The sequence below is a fragment of the Macrotis lagotis genome, chromosome 1 (assembly GCF_037893015.1).
Source record: "Macrotis lagotis isolate mMagLag1 chromosome 1, bilby.v1.9.chrom.fasta, whole genome shotgun sequence".
In the NCBI taxonomy this organism is placed as follows: domain Eukaryota; kingdom Metazoa; phylum Chordata; class Mammalia; order Peramelemorphia; family Peramelidae; genus Macrotis; species Macrotis lagotis.
In genome coordinates this window covers 781,936,328-781,957,584 of record NC_133658.1, presented here as the reverse complement: position 1 = coordinate 781,957,584, position 21,257 = coordinate 781,936,328, and the positions used below count along the sequence as shown (strand labels likewise).

The 21,257-nt window shown below is 36.6% G+C and overlaps 1 protein-coding gene across 3 annotated transcripts in view; it reads left to right on the top strand.

Annotated features, from left to right (window-relative positions):
• Positions 1-12,475: 12,475 nt before the first annotated feature.
• Positions 12,476-21,257, top strand: part of GUCY1A2 (guanylate cyclase 1 soluble subunit alpha 2) — a 406,888-nt gene continuing 398,106 nt past the window's right edge. For all 3 annotated transcript variants that reach the window (XM_074216597.1, XM_074216599.1, XM_074216598.1), the window contains exon 1: positions 12,476-12,817. In XM_074216597.1, the coding sequence (XP_074072698.1) occupies positions 12,518-12,817 (300 nt within the window). In that variant the 5' untranslated portion in view covers positions 12,476-12,517. The remainder of the gene's footprint in view (positions 12,818-21,257) is intronic.

Sequence of the window (21,257 nt, the reverse complement as noted above, 5' to 3'; positions counted from 1 at the left end):
ATTTTATTTTTAAAATTCTTTCTGAGCTCTTCTAAGAAGTCTTTCCGGGCTAGAGAGCAATTCATAATGTCCTCTGAAATTTGTTATATAGAACCCTTCTGCCCTCCTTTTCTGAGCTAGTATTTTTGTTCATTCTTATCCCCAAGGTAACTCTCAATAGACCCTGCTTTTTCTCTGACTTTTCTTACTATTTCATAATTTGTTACCTAGCCCAGGTTTCTTGTGTTGGGGAAGGGACTTGCTCCCAGATCTTAGGTGTTGAGAACTTGCTTACTGGCCATTAATGTTAGGAACTCTAGGGGTTTACTCAGTGGGCCAACAGAAACCCCTCTCTCTGGGCCATCTGCACTGGGGATGTCAGCTGCCCATTTCCTAGGTCATAGAGTATGTGGAGGGAAGTGGAGTGTAAGAGTCCTTAAAGGGCAGGAAGGAGTCAGGTTGTGAAGAGAGTTAAATGCCAAACAATGGACTTTATATTTGATCTTGGAGGTGTTAAAGGAGCCTCTGGAATTTATTGAATCAAGTTGGGGACAGACATGATCAGTCCCTTTCCTTAGGGAAATCACTTTGGCAGCAATGTGTATAAAGGAATGTAATGGAGAGAGAAAAGGTCAGGGAGATCAAATGGAAGGCTATTACAAAAATTCAAGTGAAAAATGACAAAGGCAAGAGATGGAATGATGGCTATGTAAGAGGAGAGAAGGTAGTTTAAGTGAAAAATATGGTGAGCTAGAAATGACTAGGTTTAATTTGATTTATGGGATGAGAAGAGTGAGAAGTTGATAATGGCATCATAGTTGCAAAACTAAATGACTAGAAGGATGGTAGCCTTATTGTTAGTAAGAATAAAGATTGATCTTGGGAAAAATAATGAATTTATTTTGGATAGGTGATGCTATAATACCTATAGAACATTCAATTAAAAATGTTTAGTATGTACTTGGGGATTACTTTATGAAACTATACTTTGAACAAGATAAAATCCTCTCTGCCTCAGTTTCTCTTTTCTTTCCCTCCTGAGGCTGTGAAGCTAAATGTTATAATTAACTCTATCTTCAAACTTCCCTATCTTTTTCCCCGATTAAAAAGAGTTGCTATTTTTTAAGCAATGGTTAGTTTATTTGCATATTTAGAATTATTTCTTTCAGAACAATAATTTAAAAAACACTGCACAGATGTGATAAGATATTAGCATATGATTTCTATCTTGATGAAATCACACATTTTATATATATATATATATATATATATATATATATATATATATATATATATATATATGAAATGTATCTAAAGGCAAAACCAGTCTTTGAGGGGAGTTGATGGCTAGAAACTTGTATAAAATTAATGAAATGGAGCATTTAAATATTAATAGAAATAGTATACGTACTTTATGTGCTTCATATTATGCAACATATACATGTAACAGTGACTCATAAATGCATTGCATGTTTTGATATAATTTTATGTTGTAATTTTTTTATGTAGTTCACTCTATTACTGTTTGATATATGAAAATTTCAGAGATAAAACATTAGAAATGCCTTAAGAAATAGAGAAATGGCGTGCCAAGATGCTATAAAAACTAAGTAGAGATATGGTTGTAGCCGTTCTATTTGCTACAGAACCAAATTAATATTATTAAAAATATGTTTAGGTTAAGAAAGCATTCCCTGGTGTTTTAGTATGAATACCTGGGACTTGAAAACATCAGTCATTTCATTCATATGTCAAGAGAATTCCATGGGACATAGGGCAAGTGAATGTTTTGAGTTGATCTGATTATGGAGTCCTTATCTCTGACTTTTTTTTTGTCAATGGAAAGAGTAAAATAGTAATATATCTCATTAATTGAGACATCTTTTTGGAGATTCATCAACAATATTTTATTTTGTTTTTTTACTTTCTTTTTTAGAAGAAAGGAAATCTGCCATTTAAATAATTTTGAGTTCTGAAAAAATTTTTATTCAGTTTTGGACTCAAAAATTCCTAAAATTACTTGTATCACTTTCTTTTTTGTAAGCATTTCAAAGTAGCATAAGTAGCTTTAGGAATATAGGAGTTCAAAATTAAATCACAGATTCATATTGTTATTTCAGACAATTAAATTATCTTTGTTTTATTGGTTGAGAAAGAATAATTTGATCATTAAAATATTGAAGCTTCCTAAGCACATTTTTCTTCATCAGATATAAAAATGCTTATATTCTGAAAATTAATGATCATCATTTGTTTCTTAAAATCTTTTACTTAGAAAATCAGTACTTTGACTTATTTTAAGCCAATATTCTCAAGCAATTCCCATGGTTTCATTCCTATTACTAACTTCTAACACTTTCTTTTTTTTATAAATTTAATTATCAGCAAACAAAATAAGAGAATTGTATATGAAACCACAAACTTCTGTGTCTGAGCTTTTTTAAAGTGTGTGTTTACAGAACAAAAATAGGAACATAGATCTAGAATTGAAAGAAACCCCAGAAGCTTCTAGTTCAACCTCCAGTTTTTCAGAGGTAAAACCTGAGACCAAGGAAGGTTGTGACTTGTACAAGTCCTCTATAATAGTAAACAGCAAAAGTAGATAACCCATTACTAATATTTTACTAATATTTTTACTTTATGTCTTGTAAGAATGAATACAAAAATTTATTCTTAATTCAAACACTTTAGAGACTTCTGGTATTTCTTTCCAAAGTAAAATGTTTTAATAAAATAATTACTCATAAATTATATTTAAATCATAGGTTGTACATTTTCTACAAATGGAAAATGTTTAAGTAAATGTTTATTAATATTAACAAAGTTACGAGTCATGTTCTTATTGATAATGAATATTTATTATTTAGCAGTTGCCAAATGTATTGTTATAGTTGTTGATTAATAAAGACATAGACATGAAGAGGCAATTTCTTCCTATAATTGAATAGAGGAGACAGAAGAATTAGGTTACAAAAAGACAGGAAGATAGTGAGCAGCTCACCAAATACAATTGAGTTGAAATGTTGCTCTTTTTCTTCCATTAAATGTTGTGGATTCTGCCCATGGCGACATTGTGCAAAGAACAGCCTCAGGTAGTTGAAGAAGGGATTGTCAGAGGATTTAATTTCTGAGAAGAGTTTTGAAGAGGAAAAGAAAAGTTACCCTTGTGGATGTATGAGGAAATAATGATCTACAATCTAGAGACTTAGGAAGAAGTGCATGTTATTAGAAATGGGGAAAGTAACAAATACTTAAGTTTCTAATATCTGTCAGACTCTGCTAAGTACTTTAAAGATCTTTTATTTGATCCTCACATCATTTTTGAGAAGTAGGGGCTATTGTGATTGTCATTTTATAGTTGAGAAAATTGAGACAGAGGTTAAGTGACTTGCCAAGGGTCATACGGTAAGTATCAGAGGTCACATTTGAACTCAGGTCTTCCTGATTCTCAGGCCTTTATTTACCATGCCATCTAACTACCTGAATGGTAAAAGGGAACTTGCATAGAAAGAAGAATTGGGGGCATTTATTGGCTATTAATTATAAGTGTGACCAATTTCTAAAATAATTATTGAAATTATTTTATTTATTTTAATTGTTCAAATTAAGAAGAGTGTTGAAGAAAATGATGATTAAAGTTATGGACAGAATACAAGAGGGAAAACACTTTTCAATTTGGATAACATTGATAATGTACAAGAATGATTGGGGAGGGGAATATAAAGGTGCCAGTGGATCACAAGATGGCTAAAAGTATTTTAGTACATTTCCCTTTGATTGGTACAGATCACAAATTTTTTAAATAAGCAGAGCAGAGCATCACAGATCTATGAGTGGCAAACTGACTATCTCCTATTGAGAGCAAAGACTCTACTTACAATTAGTTCAAGAGACAGATTTGGATTAGCCAAATTGTCACAGGCTCAAATTGCTGAAAAACAGTGGTTCCTCATTTGTTATGAGTCATCATTCTGTCACCAGCTATCACCAGCATTGATGGAGCACCAAGGTTGCCTTATTGATATGGGGGGAAAATATTATCAAGGGCTAGGAACTCCCACAGTACCAGAATATCACCAAAAGTCCTAGAGAATCAGGCCATGGGGTAAAGTAGTTCTGGTACAGGCAAGTGCACAACACTCCCTTCATGATAATAAATGTAATTGTCTAAGTCATGTTATCATGCATATGAAGACATGATCTTTTTTATAACAAAGGACAAATATGCCATCATCATCTTTGTCATGACTTCTTATCTTATGGGATCCTTTTCCAGGTCATCTCATAAATAATCTGTAGGAATCATCCAATATCCAAGAGATCTCCTTTTAAGTCTTTTTTTTTTAACAATATAGTCCTCTGTAGTTCTATTTTTAAAAAAAGTCAAATGGAAAGTGTGTATGCATTAAAAAAACAAACAGACAACATGTTGGTGAAGTAAGTTTCCAGTATAAGTGATGCTGAAGACTTCTCTCGAGTATTAAACTTCACAATTAAGAGGATTCTGAGTAGAGCTATGAAGATGAAGAAAGGGTTGCAAAGTAATGACTATGAAGAAAAGCTTAAAGGAGTTAGTATTATTTAGCCTATTTATGAGAAAGCTAAATTTATATGAGAAGTCATACACATTAATAGATTCCTCCTTTGTCATGGATACTTACTATGGCAATTTCTATTCCCTCCACCTGTGATGACAGTTTGTACTGAGTTCCAAGGTGCCTACAAAGCTGATAACAATGAAAAGGGCAATAATAATAGTGCAGATTCCATTTATTTTATGGAAGAAAGTAATCAGTGTATTGGAGGAAGCCAGGGTACAATGAATAGATATTTGGGCATTAAGTCCTAAGTTTAAATTCAGCTTCAGATATGTACTAACTCTGTCATGTTGGGAAAGTCACTTTTTCTCTTAATTACTGTTGATCTCAGTGCTTGCCACAAAATAGATACTTAATAAATGTTTATTTGACTTAACCTAGACTGTGTGCTGGTATTTTACTGGAATTTTTTTATATTCTAATGTCAGATTGATATTCCCTCAATCCATTCTTTACCACTGCCCACATTGGAAGAAAGGGTGAAAGAGAGGAAGGAGGAAGAGTAAAGAATAGGATGAAATATATGCCAACCAACTGCAACTGGGGATATGTTTCTCAGCATTGGGGGGGTGACTAAACTAATTGTGATACATGAATATATCGGTTATTAATATGCCATAAGAGATGATGGATATGAAATGGTCAGAGTAGCATAGGAAGCCTTGAACTAATGCAAAATGAATGTCCTGATTTGGGAGAAAGAATATCTGAGTTCTAATGTTGCCTTTGAAACTTATTACTTAAGTGATTTTGGACAAGACAAGGCAATACACATTTATTAAGGACTTACAGTGTACTAGCCACAGTTAAATACTGGGGATCCAAATCCAATCAAAAAAGAAAGACAATCCTTGCCCTCAAGGGTTCACCTTGTAATGGGAGAAGATGATGCACAAAGGTAAATAAAAGATATGAGTGAAGACACCCCAATGTTGAAGCATAGAAAGAAATTAAGGAAGAAAATGAACATTTGTTGCCTTATCCACCATGGAGACTCTCTGGATGAGTTCATCAATAGGGGAAAAAAAGGATAGTATGCATGAAGGTTAGGGCTATTAGTGGATAGAGTGTTGGCCCTGGAGTCAGAAAGACTCATGTTCCTGAATTCAGATCTGGTCTGACACAAATGGAGTTAACCAAAAGTACCTAAAAAGGATGAGGTGAGGATATTCCAAGGTGGAAAAGATGGATGTTACAGGGTTAGGAGGCTCCAGGTGCTGAGGGAAGTTCCAGGGTGAGACTACAACTCTGATGTGGTTTAAAGTCTGAAAAATAAAAAGCACATAGCTGGGACAGGAAGTTACTTCCTGGGTGTGGGCCTCACTTTCCTCATTTTTTTTTAAATTAGAGTTAGAGAAGATATCCTTCAAATTCCCTTCTAGATTTAAATCCAGGATCCTGTGATTCCCTAGAGAAGGGATTCTTAACCCAGAGTACCTGAGTTTAATTTTTTAATTTGTATATTTCAATATAATTGATTTCCTTATGATCCCATGTATTTTATTTTATTCATTTAAAATATTATTCCAAGAAGGGAACCATAGACTGGCAAAGGAATCCATGGTACAAAAATGTTAAGAGCTTGTCCTTTAGAAACTATCTCCCATGTATATATAGGGCTTCCTGGGACATAACACTGATTTTCTAGCATATAAATGTTCTTTCACAAAGAAGAGATCAGATCTGTCTATCTCCCTAAAGCCAGAAGAAGAAAACATGGTTCATAGCATTTATAAAAAGCTTTAGATGGAATGGGAAGATGTATATATAAAAAGTAAATTTATTGTTAAGAAAATCTGAAGATGTCCTGCTTCCTTCTTTTTCTTATAACTAGCATTGGAATTACATGTAATTTAAAGATGAATTTCCTGGTAGTGATGACTGTTAATCATTGGACTGGTCACTGAGAGAGATTCTAGTATTTTTGTTATCTCATTAAAACAGTATTGAAAATATTTTGTCCAGGACAGAAGAAAAATAAATTAGCTGACCTTTAAGACTCTATTCCTCTGATCATAGAAGGATTCCCTGAGGATTGTTTAGGTGACATATCTTCTATGTTTGCTATTTCTCTGCTTATATTTCTATTCTTTTCTTTAAAAATGTTAGGTGATAGCATATATATGTTATACATAAACACATATAATTTATTAGTTCAAAAAGCTTAAATGTTTAGATTTTACCTAGGGCCTGTAAGATCTGAATAGATTCCTCACCATAGAAAAGGTAACTGTATTCAGGAAAAGCAGCTAGGTGGTAAAGTGGTTAGAGTTCTGAATCTAGAGTCAGGAATACCTGAGTTCACAACAGATGCTTACTAGCTGTGTGCTAAGTGCAGTATAGATATCCCTGTGAGATAAGTGCTAACATGATTCCCATTTTACAGTTGAGGAAACCTGGGTAGTCTGAAATTAAATAACTTGAACAAGGTCATATACCTATAGAGTATTTGAGGCTGATTTTGGGCTAGTCTTCCTAACTCCAGGCCCAGCATTTGGATGACCTAGATACTTTCCCCCTCCACCAACTGGATAAATGATACATTGATTTACCGAATTATTGAAAACCATAGTAATATCCTTCAATCTGGTGACATTTTTCATCTTTGAATCTCAAGGATCTTGTACAGTGCTTTGTATATGTTAAAGACAATGAAAAATTATAGAAATGAATTTAGATGTTCTGAAGGTAAGAAAAAAATATGTGTTGTCTTTCTTAGATTCCTTTATATAATGGGCAAGATGGAAAATGCTCATTTTTATATTAAAAATTACTTATCAATCCTGGAAAGGTTTGCATGAGCTGATGCTGAGCAAGATAAGCAGAACCAGAAAAACACTGTACACCCTAACAGCAACATTGGGGGTGACGATCAACTCTGATGAACTTGCTCATCCCTTCAGTGCAACAACCAGGGACAATTTTGAGCAATCTGCAATGGAGAATACCATCTATATGCAGAGAAAGAAGCATGGACTTTGAACAAAGACAAAGACTAAGACCATCAAATTAGAAAAAAAGTGTTATATTATTATGTAATTTTACTGTCTCATACTTTATTTTTCTTCCTTAAGGATATGATTTCTCTGTCATCACATTCAGCTGAGATCAATGTATAACATGGAACCAATGGAAACACTAACAGACTGCCTTCTGTGGGGGGGGTGGGAGAAGGGAAGCAAGAAGAATGGGGGAAAAATTGTAAAACTCAAAATAAATAAAATCTTTCTTAAAAAATTACTTATCCACATTCATTGACTCACAAGCCTTAACCACATGTAAGTTAGGCAATTCTGATTACAGCTCCCTTTTTTGATAATATAAAGTGAATAATTGATTGGGTAGTGATTGATCACAAGGAGGGAATCCATATATGAAAATATTTGCATTAAGTAGGGGTACAGAAATCATCTTGATTGTAGATACAGGGAAGCATACCCCAGATAAAAATCTCAGCAGTCAACATTATCTCCACAGAAAACTTTGTTAATGTTACCATCATGTTTACTGTGAGTTGTTAGATTTATATCACTTGGAGATATATTTTTCCTATATATTGAAGCTATGGAAGAGTTAAGCTCCTGTGACATTCAAATATTATGGGTTTTCTTTGTCATGGATTTGGAAGAATAAAAAGAGATTAGAAAAAAGCCAGAAGTTCTGGAATATAAAAATTTCTGGTAAAGGGCTAGTTGCAGTTTTTATTTAAAGCTGACACAGACCAATTTTCTTTAAACAAAACAAGAGCCATCTTTGTCTCTCTTTGAGGAGGAACAGCTTTCCAAGAGAGTCCTTCCCAAATGAGGGGATGATGATATATGACTAAGTGGGAGCCAAATATTCTGGGTTCCAATTCAGCCACTGATACTAAATAACTGTGGAACTTTTGTCAAGGTACGTAATCTTTCAAACCTCAGTTTCTGCACCTGGGAAATGGGGGTTTCAATGTCTAAGTTCTAAATGTTTTTAAATTTTAAGTATATATATTTGGATAAATATCAAGAGTCAGCTTGGCATAATGGATAGAGAGCTGACCTTGGAGTCAGAAAGATCTGAATTCAAGTCTGATCTCTTCACCATTTTTGCTCTGTGACCCTGGACTTGTTTCAAGCAACTTTGTAAGGCAATAATTTGCAAAAATGATTCAGACCTGTACCTGTGTTAATGAGGCAGTTTTCACTGGCAGTTTTCTAGACCAATGTAGTTAGAGATATCATTTATTAAAATAGATATTCACTAAGGTAGTAGGAGGATAAGTTCCAGTTTTTCCATTTCTAATGTAAGATCATGCTTTAAGGAAGAGTTTTCTTTATCTAATAAACTCTCTATTTGATAAGTAAGCTAATTAAATATATAAAATGAGTTATTTAAATATATTAAGTTATTTAAATATTTCAATATATGAATATATATATAATTTATTCACTCAGTCTTTTGATTTGTTGATGAGTTTTTACTTGCTTCTAGTGTTTTGACTCCCTTTCCTATTTTTATATAAAATGAGAAATTTAACTACAAGTGTTGAGATTTTGAAAATACTCCATTAAGTGCTCCTTCACAGTCTTCCCTCAATTAGCATCTCTCAAACTTTGCACACCAATAGGAGCACAAAAGAAAGCAGCAGAAGCTATATATCCTCTAAAATTCTCCATATATTTGCAATTATAGTCAGCAAAAAAAAATTCCACTTTTCAATGTCTGGCAAAGTATAACTACATATTTATATAATAACTACAAAATATAATAACAACAGCTGATAATTTGACTTTATCCCCTTGCAAGTTTTCCATTCAACTGGGTTGTGCATTTGCACACAAGTTGCATTCATAAATTCAGAGCTCTTGTTGGCAATACACTGCCTAAAGAGAAAGATTAGCTATTTAGACCTCATGCAATGATTGGAAACAAGTTGAATTCATGACATTCTACTTAGTATGTTTGAGTTTGAGAAAGGCACTAAGATGATTAATTAAAGAGCCCCAGTTTTCATTTTAACCATAAGGTCAATAACCATTGTCATGCTGGATCATTTGTGTCCAAAAATAATTCACTGAATAAATGTGAAAGGCACAGTCTTTCTATGTGAGTGTAAGATAACATGACAATTGAAGTTCATCACTCAGAATAGAAAAGGCAATTAAGACCTCCAAGCTGCTGTGTTCCAGATGATATGGCAGAGCAAGAAGATTCAAGTTTCCTGAAGTTGGTATTATACACTCTAGTGAGGTTTTTCCCAGGGTAGTTATTTATACCTATTCAGCAAGGACAAAACCTGCAAACATTTTTGTTTGTATTGATACCTGGTTTAACCATAGAAAGAATACATTTTTTTTTGCATGATTTTCAATGGAAATAGTACAAAATTAATCGAGGAGAAAGTATGCAGCAGTGCCAAGATTTAATTCAATTCTATTTTTAAATTTGTAAAGGGAGAGCTTAGGAAAATAATTTCCTCACTTTTAGCTCAAGACAACAGCATATCAGAGAACAGCTGAGGTATCATGGATGGAACAAGAATAAGACAACTCAGATTGTAGTCTTTGTTTTGCCATTTGCTGATTGTGTAGCCTTGGACAAGTCACTTAACATCCCTAAACTCCAACTTTCCTGTCTGTAATATGGAAATAATAATAATACTACTTGCATTATTTAACTGACAGAGTAAGTATAGATAAATAAGATTTGCAAATATATTGGAAGTTCCAAAAAAGCCTTCTGTAAATATGTTATTATTAGCTAAATCAGGAAAATGATTTTTGCCAGATATGATAAAGCAAACTTTTTCTTTTTAATCCATGATGTTTATCCCTGAACCTTCTGGTGGGACTTTCTTCTCCTGGCCGCTGCTAGGACAGTTAATTGTCCCAGCTGCTGCATTCTCCAGGGAGAACACTCCCCTGTATGCCTGTAGTGGAGAATACTTTTCTTCAGTCATTCCGATCAAGGTCACAGTAGGTCGGTGTTTTTTTCAGAGAGAAAGGGAAAGCACCATTAAGCAGGTGCTTAATGACCTGCCTGTTAGCAGTAGCAAGATTTCCAGTGAAGTGGGTACATAAAAAGTGTGAAATGGTCAGTTAAATAACAGTGAAGATGTTATCTTTCTGGATTGCCTACCCAGGCAAATGCAAAGAGATTTTACCAGGGAAGTAAGAAGAGGTGAGTGACCGGAGAACTCGGTCACCCTGGCGTCTCTCTCCATTCCTCCACGTAGGTTTCAGCGTTCGAGGAGGAGCTCTGTTAGAGTTTTTCTCAGTCGCCAAGGAAATCTGCGGCAGGTAGAAAATGGAGCTGTCCAGCACTTGCTCAGAGGCTGGGAGTCCCTGTAACTAAGCTACAGACAGGGCTCTTCTCCTAGAGGAAAGAATCTCGCCACCCAAGTTTAGGGTTCCAGTTTTGGCTCCATACCTACCTGGGCTCTCCCTCCAACAGGGGAACAATCTCGTCCCTGGCACAGGTTATAGTCGGGAGTTGTTCCAGCGTGTTTGTTCCCTTTCTCGCTCCCCCCGGGGTTCCTCAATGTTAGGGACGGCAGGTGACTGACTTTTGGGGATGTGGAGGTATTTTAAACCGAATAACAGCTTTTCCTTCTGCTTCTGTACTCACCTGTTAAGCGTGGCAGGAAGACACCGGAAAAGGGGCAAAGATGTAATCAATCGTCCACTCCCCAACCAATCTTGTCTCCGTCTAACTTTGACCCCACACTCAACACTCCACAAGGGAAGTGTCTTCTCTGAGTCTTTTCAGGTCCTCGCACTCTAGCCGAGGGAGTTTCATCTCATGGGGGAATTCTTTCTGACGTTTCGAAATGGAGCGAGGTGTTAATGTTGGAGGTTTGCTCCGGTGACTTTCCACCCTGCTCTGTCTCTGTTTTATCCTCAACCCCGCCTCTCTCCCCCATTATTTCATTCCATGCCCTTTCCAAGAGTTAACTCTACTCCAGGCAACAGTGTCCCTAGAAATGGGAATCAGGGAAATGGGAATGGTAGAGTCAAGAGTAAATTGTGTGTGTGTGTGTGTGTGTGTGTGTGTGTGATTTTTATATCCCTTTTGTAGTGAACTCTGCACCCGCTCCCTCTTATCCCCCATACTAGCCTATCCAGTTGGGAAGGAAAAAGAGGAAAAGCAGGGTTAAGCACTGGGGGGGCTGGGGCGGGGGGGAGAGTGTCCTCATTGCCTCTGAAATGTGGCGACAAGCTAGGGAAAGACTCCAAATGAGTCTGATGGCGACACGTGATACTGAGGAGGGAGGGGGAGAGAGAAGGAGGGAGGGATGGGGGTGGGGAATGGAGGAGGAGGAGGAGATGATAAAAAGAGAAGGAAGGGGGAGAGGGGGAAGAGAGAAGGGAGGAGAAAGAAGGAAAAGCCTGGAGGGGAGTCAGAGAAGAGGGAGAGAGCAGAAGCCTCTGCTTTCCCAATCACAAGGCTCCCCCGGCTCCTCCCGCCCTTCCCTCGCTCACACGCACACATCCCCAGGAGCGGGCACACAGCACGCATCCCCAGGAGCGGGCACACAGCACGCATCCCCAGGAGCGGGCACACAGCACGCATCCCCAGGAGCGGGCACACAGCACACACTCGCACACACTCACTCACACTCACACGCCCGCCCCCTCCCCAGGACCGCGGCGCAGCTCGGGGAGAAGATGCTCCGAGGCTAGAGGCGGCGGCGGCGGCGCGAGCAGGGGCAGCGGGAGCTCGGGCACATTCAGCTCCGACAGGCAGCGGCCGCGGCGGCAGGAGGGGAAGGAAGGTCCCGCCATGAGCGGCGGATGCTCGGGGCTCGGCGGCCCCCGGAGCTCCCCCGGCTCTGAGCCCGCGGGCAGCCCGGCGCGGCCGCCGCGCGTCTAGTGGCTCCAGGCGGCCCCCGCCGCTGCCCCCCGAGCCGCGGCTGCCCGCTCCGACACGCTCGGGCTCAGCGCCCCGGCCGCCCCGGCGGCAGCATGTCTCGGAGGAAGATCTCTTCCGAGTCCTTCAGCTCCCTGGGATCCGACTATCTGGAGACCAGCCCGGAGGAGGAGAGCGAATGTCCCCTGTCCAAGCTCTGCTGGAACGGCAGCCGGAGCCCCCCCGGCCCCCCGGAGCCCCGCGCGGCCGCCGCCGCCGCCGCCGCCGCCACGGCCACGGCCACCCCGGCCACGGCCACGGCCACGGCCGCCACAGGCGCTAGGCGTGCGCCGCGCCGGAGACGGGTCAACCTGGATTCTCTGGGCGAAAGCATCAGCCGCCTAACGGCGCCCACGGTGAGCGCCGGCCGCAGAGGGGTGGGGGGCGGGCATAAAGGGAGGTAGGAGGGGGCACAGGGGAAGTGCAGAAAGTTGGCTGGGGCGGGGGGCGGGGGGGGCCTCATTTGGGGCAAGCTTGGCCACAGGAGGGTGCAGCGGGACCTCTCACCCTGGCTCACCTCTCCTTTGGTCACCTCTGTACCGTTCTCCCTCCCTTTCAATTGAACAGCTTCTGATTTTGAAAAGATGGGCTGAGACGCGATTGGGGAAGCAGGATCATTGTCTTTTTGTTTCTCATTATGCTTACTCCTTTGGACACCCCCCCCCCTTTGAAGTCTGTCACCCGGAGAGTTTTTCTTCACCCCCTGCCACCTCTCTAACATTCCAAGACATCTTCTGTTTTATCACCCTAAACTTTCTGAGCTTTTCCTTAACTACCTCCTTCATCCAAGCCTTCCTTCTCCTTCCATTACTCACGCAATTTAACTGTTGTTACACATCCTTTTCTTAACATTCCCATTGTTAAACAGCCTCTCCTGAAAATCTTCATACTACTCTTTGTCATCCTATCTGTCAGTAGACTAACCTGTTTTCTGAATCTCACACCTATAATTCAGTTTGCCTTATTTCCCCAGGTCGTCACTAACTTCCCACCAAATTACTTTTAAGAGTTACCTCTTGTCCTGGAAACCTCTTATTAACCTATTCATATCTCTGCCCACCTTCACAGCTCTCATTCAGTTGGAAACTCAGTGATGCATCTTTCTCACTCTATATTGTTTCCATTTCTGGTTCATCTCCCAAATTCTTTTGATTCATTTTATGTCGTTTCTCTCCTTTATTTTTCCACTTCCATTCCTTTCATTCTCTTATGTTCCCCCCTCTCCCTGTATATGTCCTATAGCTCCCTATTTTCAGATGCCACATCTTCCATTTCAAATTCACATCAGATTCCCCATCCTTGAAATCCTTAAAAACATCAATTCAACACTTCTTAAAAGAGTCTTCTTCCTTGGTCATCAGGGTGCTTCCTCTTTTTAATTTACCAGCCTTTATTCATACTTTCTGATAAGCTGATACTAGATCATTGTCTAAATAACAATGCCTCCTAAACTGTAGTTTATTTTACTGTCCCCTCATTAAACACCCACTCTAATGCAGGCAGACTTAGAGAGGGAAAAAAAAAATCACCACTCTGTGTTTCTTTGAGCCCCCTGAATGCTCTAGTCAATCTCTCCTTTCTTTTTCTCCTTAATAACTGGTTCATTGTCACCTTGGCCTTGATCATAGATCAGGTTTCTGACTCAAGAGAACTTCTCCCTGCTGCCCAAGTACTTGTAGTAGCTTTAGAAGGCTCCTGGGTGCTGATAATATACCTGAAAACTACATACACATATGATTTGGTTGTAAGGGAAGCTGTGGGATTTGGATAGCTGATCTGGTGCAGTGGAATATTGGAGAATCAAGGTTTCATAGGCTGTCTAGATTGGTCAGGAGTCAAGAAACTTTGGGGAATTTGTTATGGAATTTAATCAGTGGGAAATAATGGACTATTAAAAACTTTTATTTAGAAGCTATGAAAATATCTCCCCCCCTCCTCCCCCATTCCTGTTACTTTTCTCTTTCTCTTTCTGAATGGAAAAACCCAGGCATAAAAGCTAAACAAGTCTAGTTTCTCCTCCAGAATGAATTGAATGAAGTAAGTGTACAATTCTCAGATGGGAACATCAGCTTGGTAATGCACAGCCTTGGGGGGCAATGTTATGTCACAAATCACGAAGTGGAATCCCTGAGAAAAGAGAAAAAAAAAAACTAAGACACACATATAGCAACCTGTACTTCTTTGATTTATGTCAGTACAAGGAAGGGCACAAGAATGGCATTTGTTTTCTTTACACACTATTCATAGAAGAAGTTTTAAATTTCTACAAAAGAAATAGATTTTTGATAAAGTGATTTTGTTGCCATTGTGATTAGTGCTTGAATGCTTGCTTTTGTTCAAAAGCATTTTGTCTCTCTCTCTACAGTTATCCCTAGGAAGTAGGAATTTAGAAAAGACTCAAAAGCAAACCAAGACATTCTTCCCTAAAACCACTTAAACAACTTCTTTGAGGTATAGAGAAATCAAATGTTTAACACAAGAATATGAACCAATAGAAATCTTTAGAATTCATGATTCAATGCCTCTCATTGATGTCAATATAAATAATATGCACCAAATAGGAAATCTTTAGTATAAAGATTTTTTTTTAAAAACTGGTTTTTAGAAGGAATATGTGACTATTTTATTCAAGATTTAGTTTCGTTTTGTGTTAATAGATATTTAACTTATAAAATCTAGTTTGGAACATTAAGTCCTTTTGAATAACTACCTAATCAGTACTAGTTGGTCATGAATGGATTAGATTTTGAAGTTGCTCTGGTTTTGCTACTTACTGGCCCCCAATCTTCTCAATGTCCTACTGCTCTGCAAGTTAGAAGGAATTGTCCCAAAAAGTTCCATTGAAAATGTTAATAAGCAATTCATACAACAACTTTAGTTCCCAATTCAGCCCGAAAGCAGGAGGGCCTCTCTGAGTATATATATGAGATCACAGAAGTCCTAGGTCCTCTTTGGGCAGCTGAGTATTCCAGTGTTTCCGAATAATATCAACAACTATCTCATTTTTAGTTTTTGTATTTACAATAGGGACTGATGTACTGGTGTTTTCACTGTCTTTCATGGTAGATTTTGGGACAAATGGTGGTGGGTGGGCTTTGACAGATATTTTCTTAAATAATCCATATGGAAGAAAGTAAGTAGGTAAAAGAAGATGAGTTTAATTAGGAGATAAGATAATTGAAAGTGGTTAATATTAGTAGATGATTCAGCAACATTTATTTTATTCTCAGGAGAAAATCTTGTAAATTTTTCACAGAACATTTTTAAGTGACTTAGATTTTTGTAGCACTTTCCAGTTTATCAACTGTTTTCCCATTCTTGATTTCCTTGCCTTTTTGAGGCATTTAGGTTAGGTTTTGTTATTTCCAGTTTATAGATAAGGAAACAGAACTGACCACAGTCATCTTATAATTACTAATATGTACCATGGTGTACTGGAAAGAGCACTGTGTTTGTAGGCAGGAAGACAATGTCAATTCCTTTCTCTTTCATTTACTAACAGTATGAACATGGAAGTCCAATCCTCTCCAAACCTCAGTTTCCTCATCTATGAAATGGAGATAATTCATGGGATTTTTATGAGACCCATCTATAATAATGTAGGTGCAATGCTTTAGAAATGTCAGTCATTATTTAATTGTCTAGAGAAACATTCAAAGGAAACATATTTCATTTATTTTTATATGATCTTCCACAGCTAAAATGATCAAAACTTAACAAAATATATATGCCACAATGGGCAATGGGTTATTAGAAGCATCTTCATAAATGAGGAACAACTTGATTTTGAGGGTTCTTCTGAGAAAAGATTGCCACAGTGGCATGCTAATGGATATACTTCCTATCTCATCTGGAAACTAGGTAGATAGATATATTAGCCTCATTTTGTAGGGAAAGAATTTATTCCTCCAAGTTTACCAACCAGCTCATGAAAGGTTCAGGTCTTCCGACTCTTAGTCATACACCTTACTATCTTCCATTAAAATATACTACCTCAGTTACTTCAAGGTCTCCAAGATTTAACAATTTTCATTTTAAGGGAAATGCCCTTGAGGGAGAGCATGAAAAAAACAAGTGGCACAATGGATTGAGTGTTGGACTTGGAATCAGAAAAACTTCAGTTCAAATGCAGCCTCAGACACTTCCTAACTTTTTGAAACTGGGAAAATCATTTAATCAGTTTGTAAGATAAAGAAAACAATAGCATCTATCTTCCATGATTGTAGTGAGGATAAAAGTAGAAATTATTTGTAAAATACTTTGTAAAACTTAAAACTATATGCAAATGCTAGTTATAATGATGAAAAAATTCTGTAGTCATACAAATTATCTTTTGCACCTTGTTCATCATGATTCCATGGGGCACAACTATTATCACCATCTTTGTGATCATTATTCTCATTAAAAAATCCTAGAGGGTTGAATTAAAAATGAAAACTGAATTAGAAGTTATTTAATTTGAAATAATTTAATACTTAGGAACACATATGGAGTAACAGCTGGGCTTTTCACATTTAGAGTGAATTTAGTAACTCATTTATTCTTGATTTTTTTTCTTTACAATTTAAGGAACTTAGAACATTGGCATTAGACATCAGTTTTAGGTCTGCCCTACAGGGTCAAAGAGATACTCCATGAGATCCAAAAAGATTTATTAGATATTCTTTGCATGAGAACGGATAGCACTTTTGGTACAATACTGCCTAAAGCAGAGGGATTTGGGAGGCATCAGAGAGGAAATCTGCAGAGATAGAAATATCATAATAGAATGACTGGCAAGTTGAGCAGGGCAAAGATGTTGAGAGAAAAAACCAATAGAGAATACTGAAGAAGAAGAGATGAAAGGGAATTAGTATTTGAAGGGTAAAAGAGTTCAATATTTAGGAAAGGCAATTGCATTTCTGTGAGCCAAAAAAAAGAAGGAAGGAATAAATAAAGAGGAGGAACAAATAAGATCATATTTAGCCTTTTCTAATACTAAATAAGAATAGATTAGCATCATCTGAAAAAATAATATAACAGACATAGAAGTAATGAAAAAGTAATTTAAAAACACAAGAATGTTAGCTAATTTTAATATATATTAACATTCTTCTTTTTTATTTTCAATATGTCAATATGTCAATCTTAAATTTGACACATTAATATAACAGAATTGATACAGCTAGAAAATTTAGATAAAGTCAATTTTGGTGAATTGTGGGAATTTAGCTATGTACATGTTAGAAAATATGTTTCTAAAGTCAATCTGTAGTGACTTGTCACATTGATTTTAAAAGTTATTGAGTTCTTTTAATTTCAGCCAGCCATATTTGAAGATCTTTAAATCCCCTATCTCTTTTGATGTTTTTTGAAAATTTGCCTATTTACTTATCTATTTACTGTAAGAGTTCATAGAATGTGTTAAAACAATCAACATCTATACGCTCTATATACACAGATATACATAAACATGTCTGTATAAACATATATATATATATATATATATATTTTTATTTTACACATATATGAACACGTGCAAGACAAATATGCAGAAATAATTTAGGTGGTATTGTGTTGCAATTAATTAAACAAATTAATTTTTAAGCACCTGTTAAGTACATTGTCTATTGCTGTGATTTTTAAAAGGTTCATATTCAAATGTTTCCATCAATTTACTGAAAGATAAGTAAATTTATAAAAATAATTTTCACATTTCCTTTCTTAAAAATATCCAGTGATAGACATTTCAAAGAATGGGAATATACTTTTTAAAAAGCATAATACTGAATAAACAGCAGGAAAGGAAATTGCTTATTTAAATTGCTTTACTTTTCTCAGAGTTTCTTTTCTCTAATATACAAAATATTGTGCACTTGTGTTCAGGAAGGCCTAATTTTTGAGAAGCAGTAATTACCTAGACTGATATTATATGTGTATGTCTTGCATAAGTGTGCTATCCTGCATTAATATTTTGCTGCCAGATTCAATGTTAAGGCTTTGTCTACATGATTAATTTTGACAGAGGAAAATGATATAAATGATACAAATGACACATTAGTATATATTTTCTGCTTGTAGTATATAATTCATCTACCTTGAAGAACTCTGAAATGTGTGGGAAGAACATTTGTTTCATTATGTATTTTTTCTCCAAATATTTATTGTCTCTTATAATTTTTCACATTTGCCTTAGGATTGCTGTTTATGTGTGCATACAGTGGATAAAGCACCAACTCCGAAGTCAGGAGGATCTGAGTTCAAATCATTCCTCAGTCACTGAACACTTTGACAAGTCACTTAACTTTGCTGAATGTCTTGCATCCAGGGCCATTTCCAAACTGATTCTGATTTATATCTGGCCACTGGACCTAGATGGCTCTGAAGGAAAAGGTGAAGCTGGTAAATTAGCATAGTACCCCCCCCCCACTCAAATCCAATTCCCTGGTTTGTCATGGCATCACCTCCCTCATGTCATGGTCTTCTTCAAGAATGAAGGACAAACAACATGATGCATGCATACATATATGTGTACATATATGCAATGAACATACACATGTGCAATTTTCCAAAACTGTTTTGAATGATCAAAACTTAAAACTACACCAAGACCTTTAGGACAATCTATGTTGTTTTATAAGTATTTACATATTCACATATATACATGGATACATACATATCTGTCTATATACTTTTGATAAACAATGCATATGAATATATATTATGGAGATGAAAGAAAAGCAAAATGTATATTTTAAGGATCTTTTGTTGAATTCTTTGATATAACTAGTTTCACTATCAACAATTGTCTCACAGAGCATATTGCAATTTATCTATATCTTACTGTTTCATCTTGCATGATGATTGTTCATATCCAATCAGAATTTCTCCAAAAGGGTTCTACCCAGTAGCTTAGAAGTATTTTTTTATACTTCTAGATACTGTGTGGGAACTAGAGAAGCACACTATCTGCCCAATCATTATCCCTTATTCCTCCTACATCACCGACCCATTATTAATCCATTTCTCTAATGCTAATTTTTATACAGTTTCTCCTGAACAATTTTCCTAACTGTGATATGTTTCAGCCCATCATATGTCTCTTCATTGTTCTTTGGATGACTAAACTAATTTTTTGGAGAGTATGGTATTCATAACTCTAAGACATACAACATTTCCAGAAAATTCCTAATATTAAAAAGATGACCCTGAATTTCAGGGATAAACTTAGGTATAAAAAAGAGAAAGCATTTTTTATTTCCCCAAAGATAAACCAGTCTGCTCTCTGGAGCCTTCTGTTTAGTTCTGTGATTTATTATCTTTTCCCCAGTTAGTGCCTGTTGCAGATCAATGTAATCACATACCAATTTTGTGGGTACAACTGTAGATCACTCTTCAAAAAATAACATTCTTTATCCACTTAGTAATTCCTGTGTGGATAGTTTCCTTTAATTCTTTTGAGATATTATGGGTCTCATTAGGAAGCTCTGTAATGTCCTGAAATTGCTGTAATCCATGATATGTTCTGCAATCAAGAGTCTTTTTTTTTTTTTTTTTGGCTCCCGTACTTAGCTCAGTATAAGTGCATAGTAAGCTCTTCATAAATGCTTGTTGCCTTGATGGATTGAAGATCATTTGAAAGACCTCATCATTTATAAGGAATCATTCTTCCATTTGCTGTCTGCTCTGGACATGCTCCTTGATAATAGCAAATATCTTTGGCAATTTTCTTGAATGTGACAGTAAAATAGTTGCTTTTTTTGAAGGAGTATATTGCCCAATGTATATCTTTAAAGAGATTTAGTCATTCCTACTGGAATTATATACACATCTAGGAGAAATTTAAACACAATGTATTCCAGTACTAAGCTGTGAGAATATTTTTAGGTGCAACATGTGGCTGCCATATGGACTTCAGCTTTTTCTCAGTTTTGTAGGAAGTGTGATATAGCAATTCAGTCCAAACCTTTAAGTTCCCTCTTGAGTACCCTTGCTCTAACCTTGACATTTTTATAGCAAAGAACATTATCATCACACTATTAGCGAAGTTTAATTAATCCTAGTTTTCATATTGGTTCTTTTGTGTTATGTTTGACTAAGTTAAATACATTATTTAGATTTCCATTCATATGACAGGAGCTATGCTCAAGTGCTTAGACCCAATTTAACCTTGTACTAAGAATTATTGAATAGAATTTCTGAATAAAAGTTTTTTTAAAAAAATAAAAACAGATTGAATAGTATCTTTTCCCCATCAGTCTTGAAGAATAGACTTCATACCTATTATGTAATGTAAATAGACTGGATAGTACCTGGACATCATGAAGAGCTCAATTCCTCCAATTGAATGACTCATATCTAGTTCAACTTGGCTTAGGTAGAAGCTAATCAAAAGAGAAATCTTTATTAGGAGCACCTCTTTGAGGATTACAAAGACTGGATTTGGCAGATCTAGAATTATGAGCTCTAAGTTTCCTATGTAAAACTATCAAGAAAACTTTGGTGATCAAATTTTTATTCTTATTTGATTGCTTAAATATAGCATAAATAGATATATTCCATTCAAAGTTTTGATAATCAGTTTGCTCTGTGTCAATCCACAGCTATTTCTCCACTCATAGTAATAAGCTTTGTTGCTTCCTGAACTCACATTTTTACAGACAAGAGGTTGAAAGTCACAACCAGTGGTCCATTTTGTGGGTCTTATAATCAAGAGGGAATGACTATTTTCTGTTAATGTGTTGGGGATAGGGAGAAGAAGAGGCAAGGCAAAGGAAGTGATGGGTAGAGTTGAAGTAGTAGGAGATAAGTCAGTTT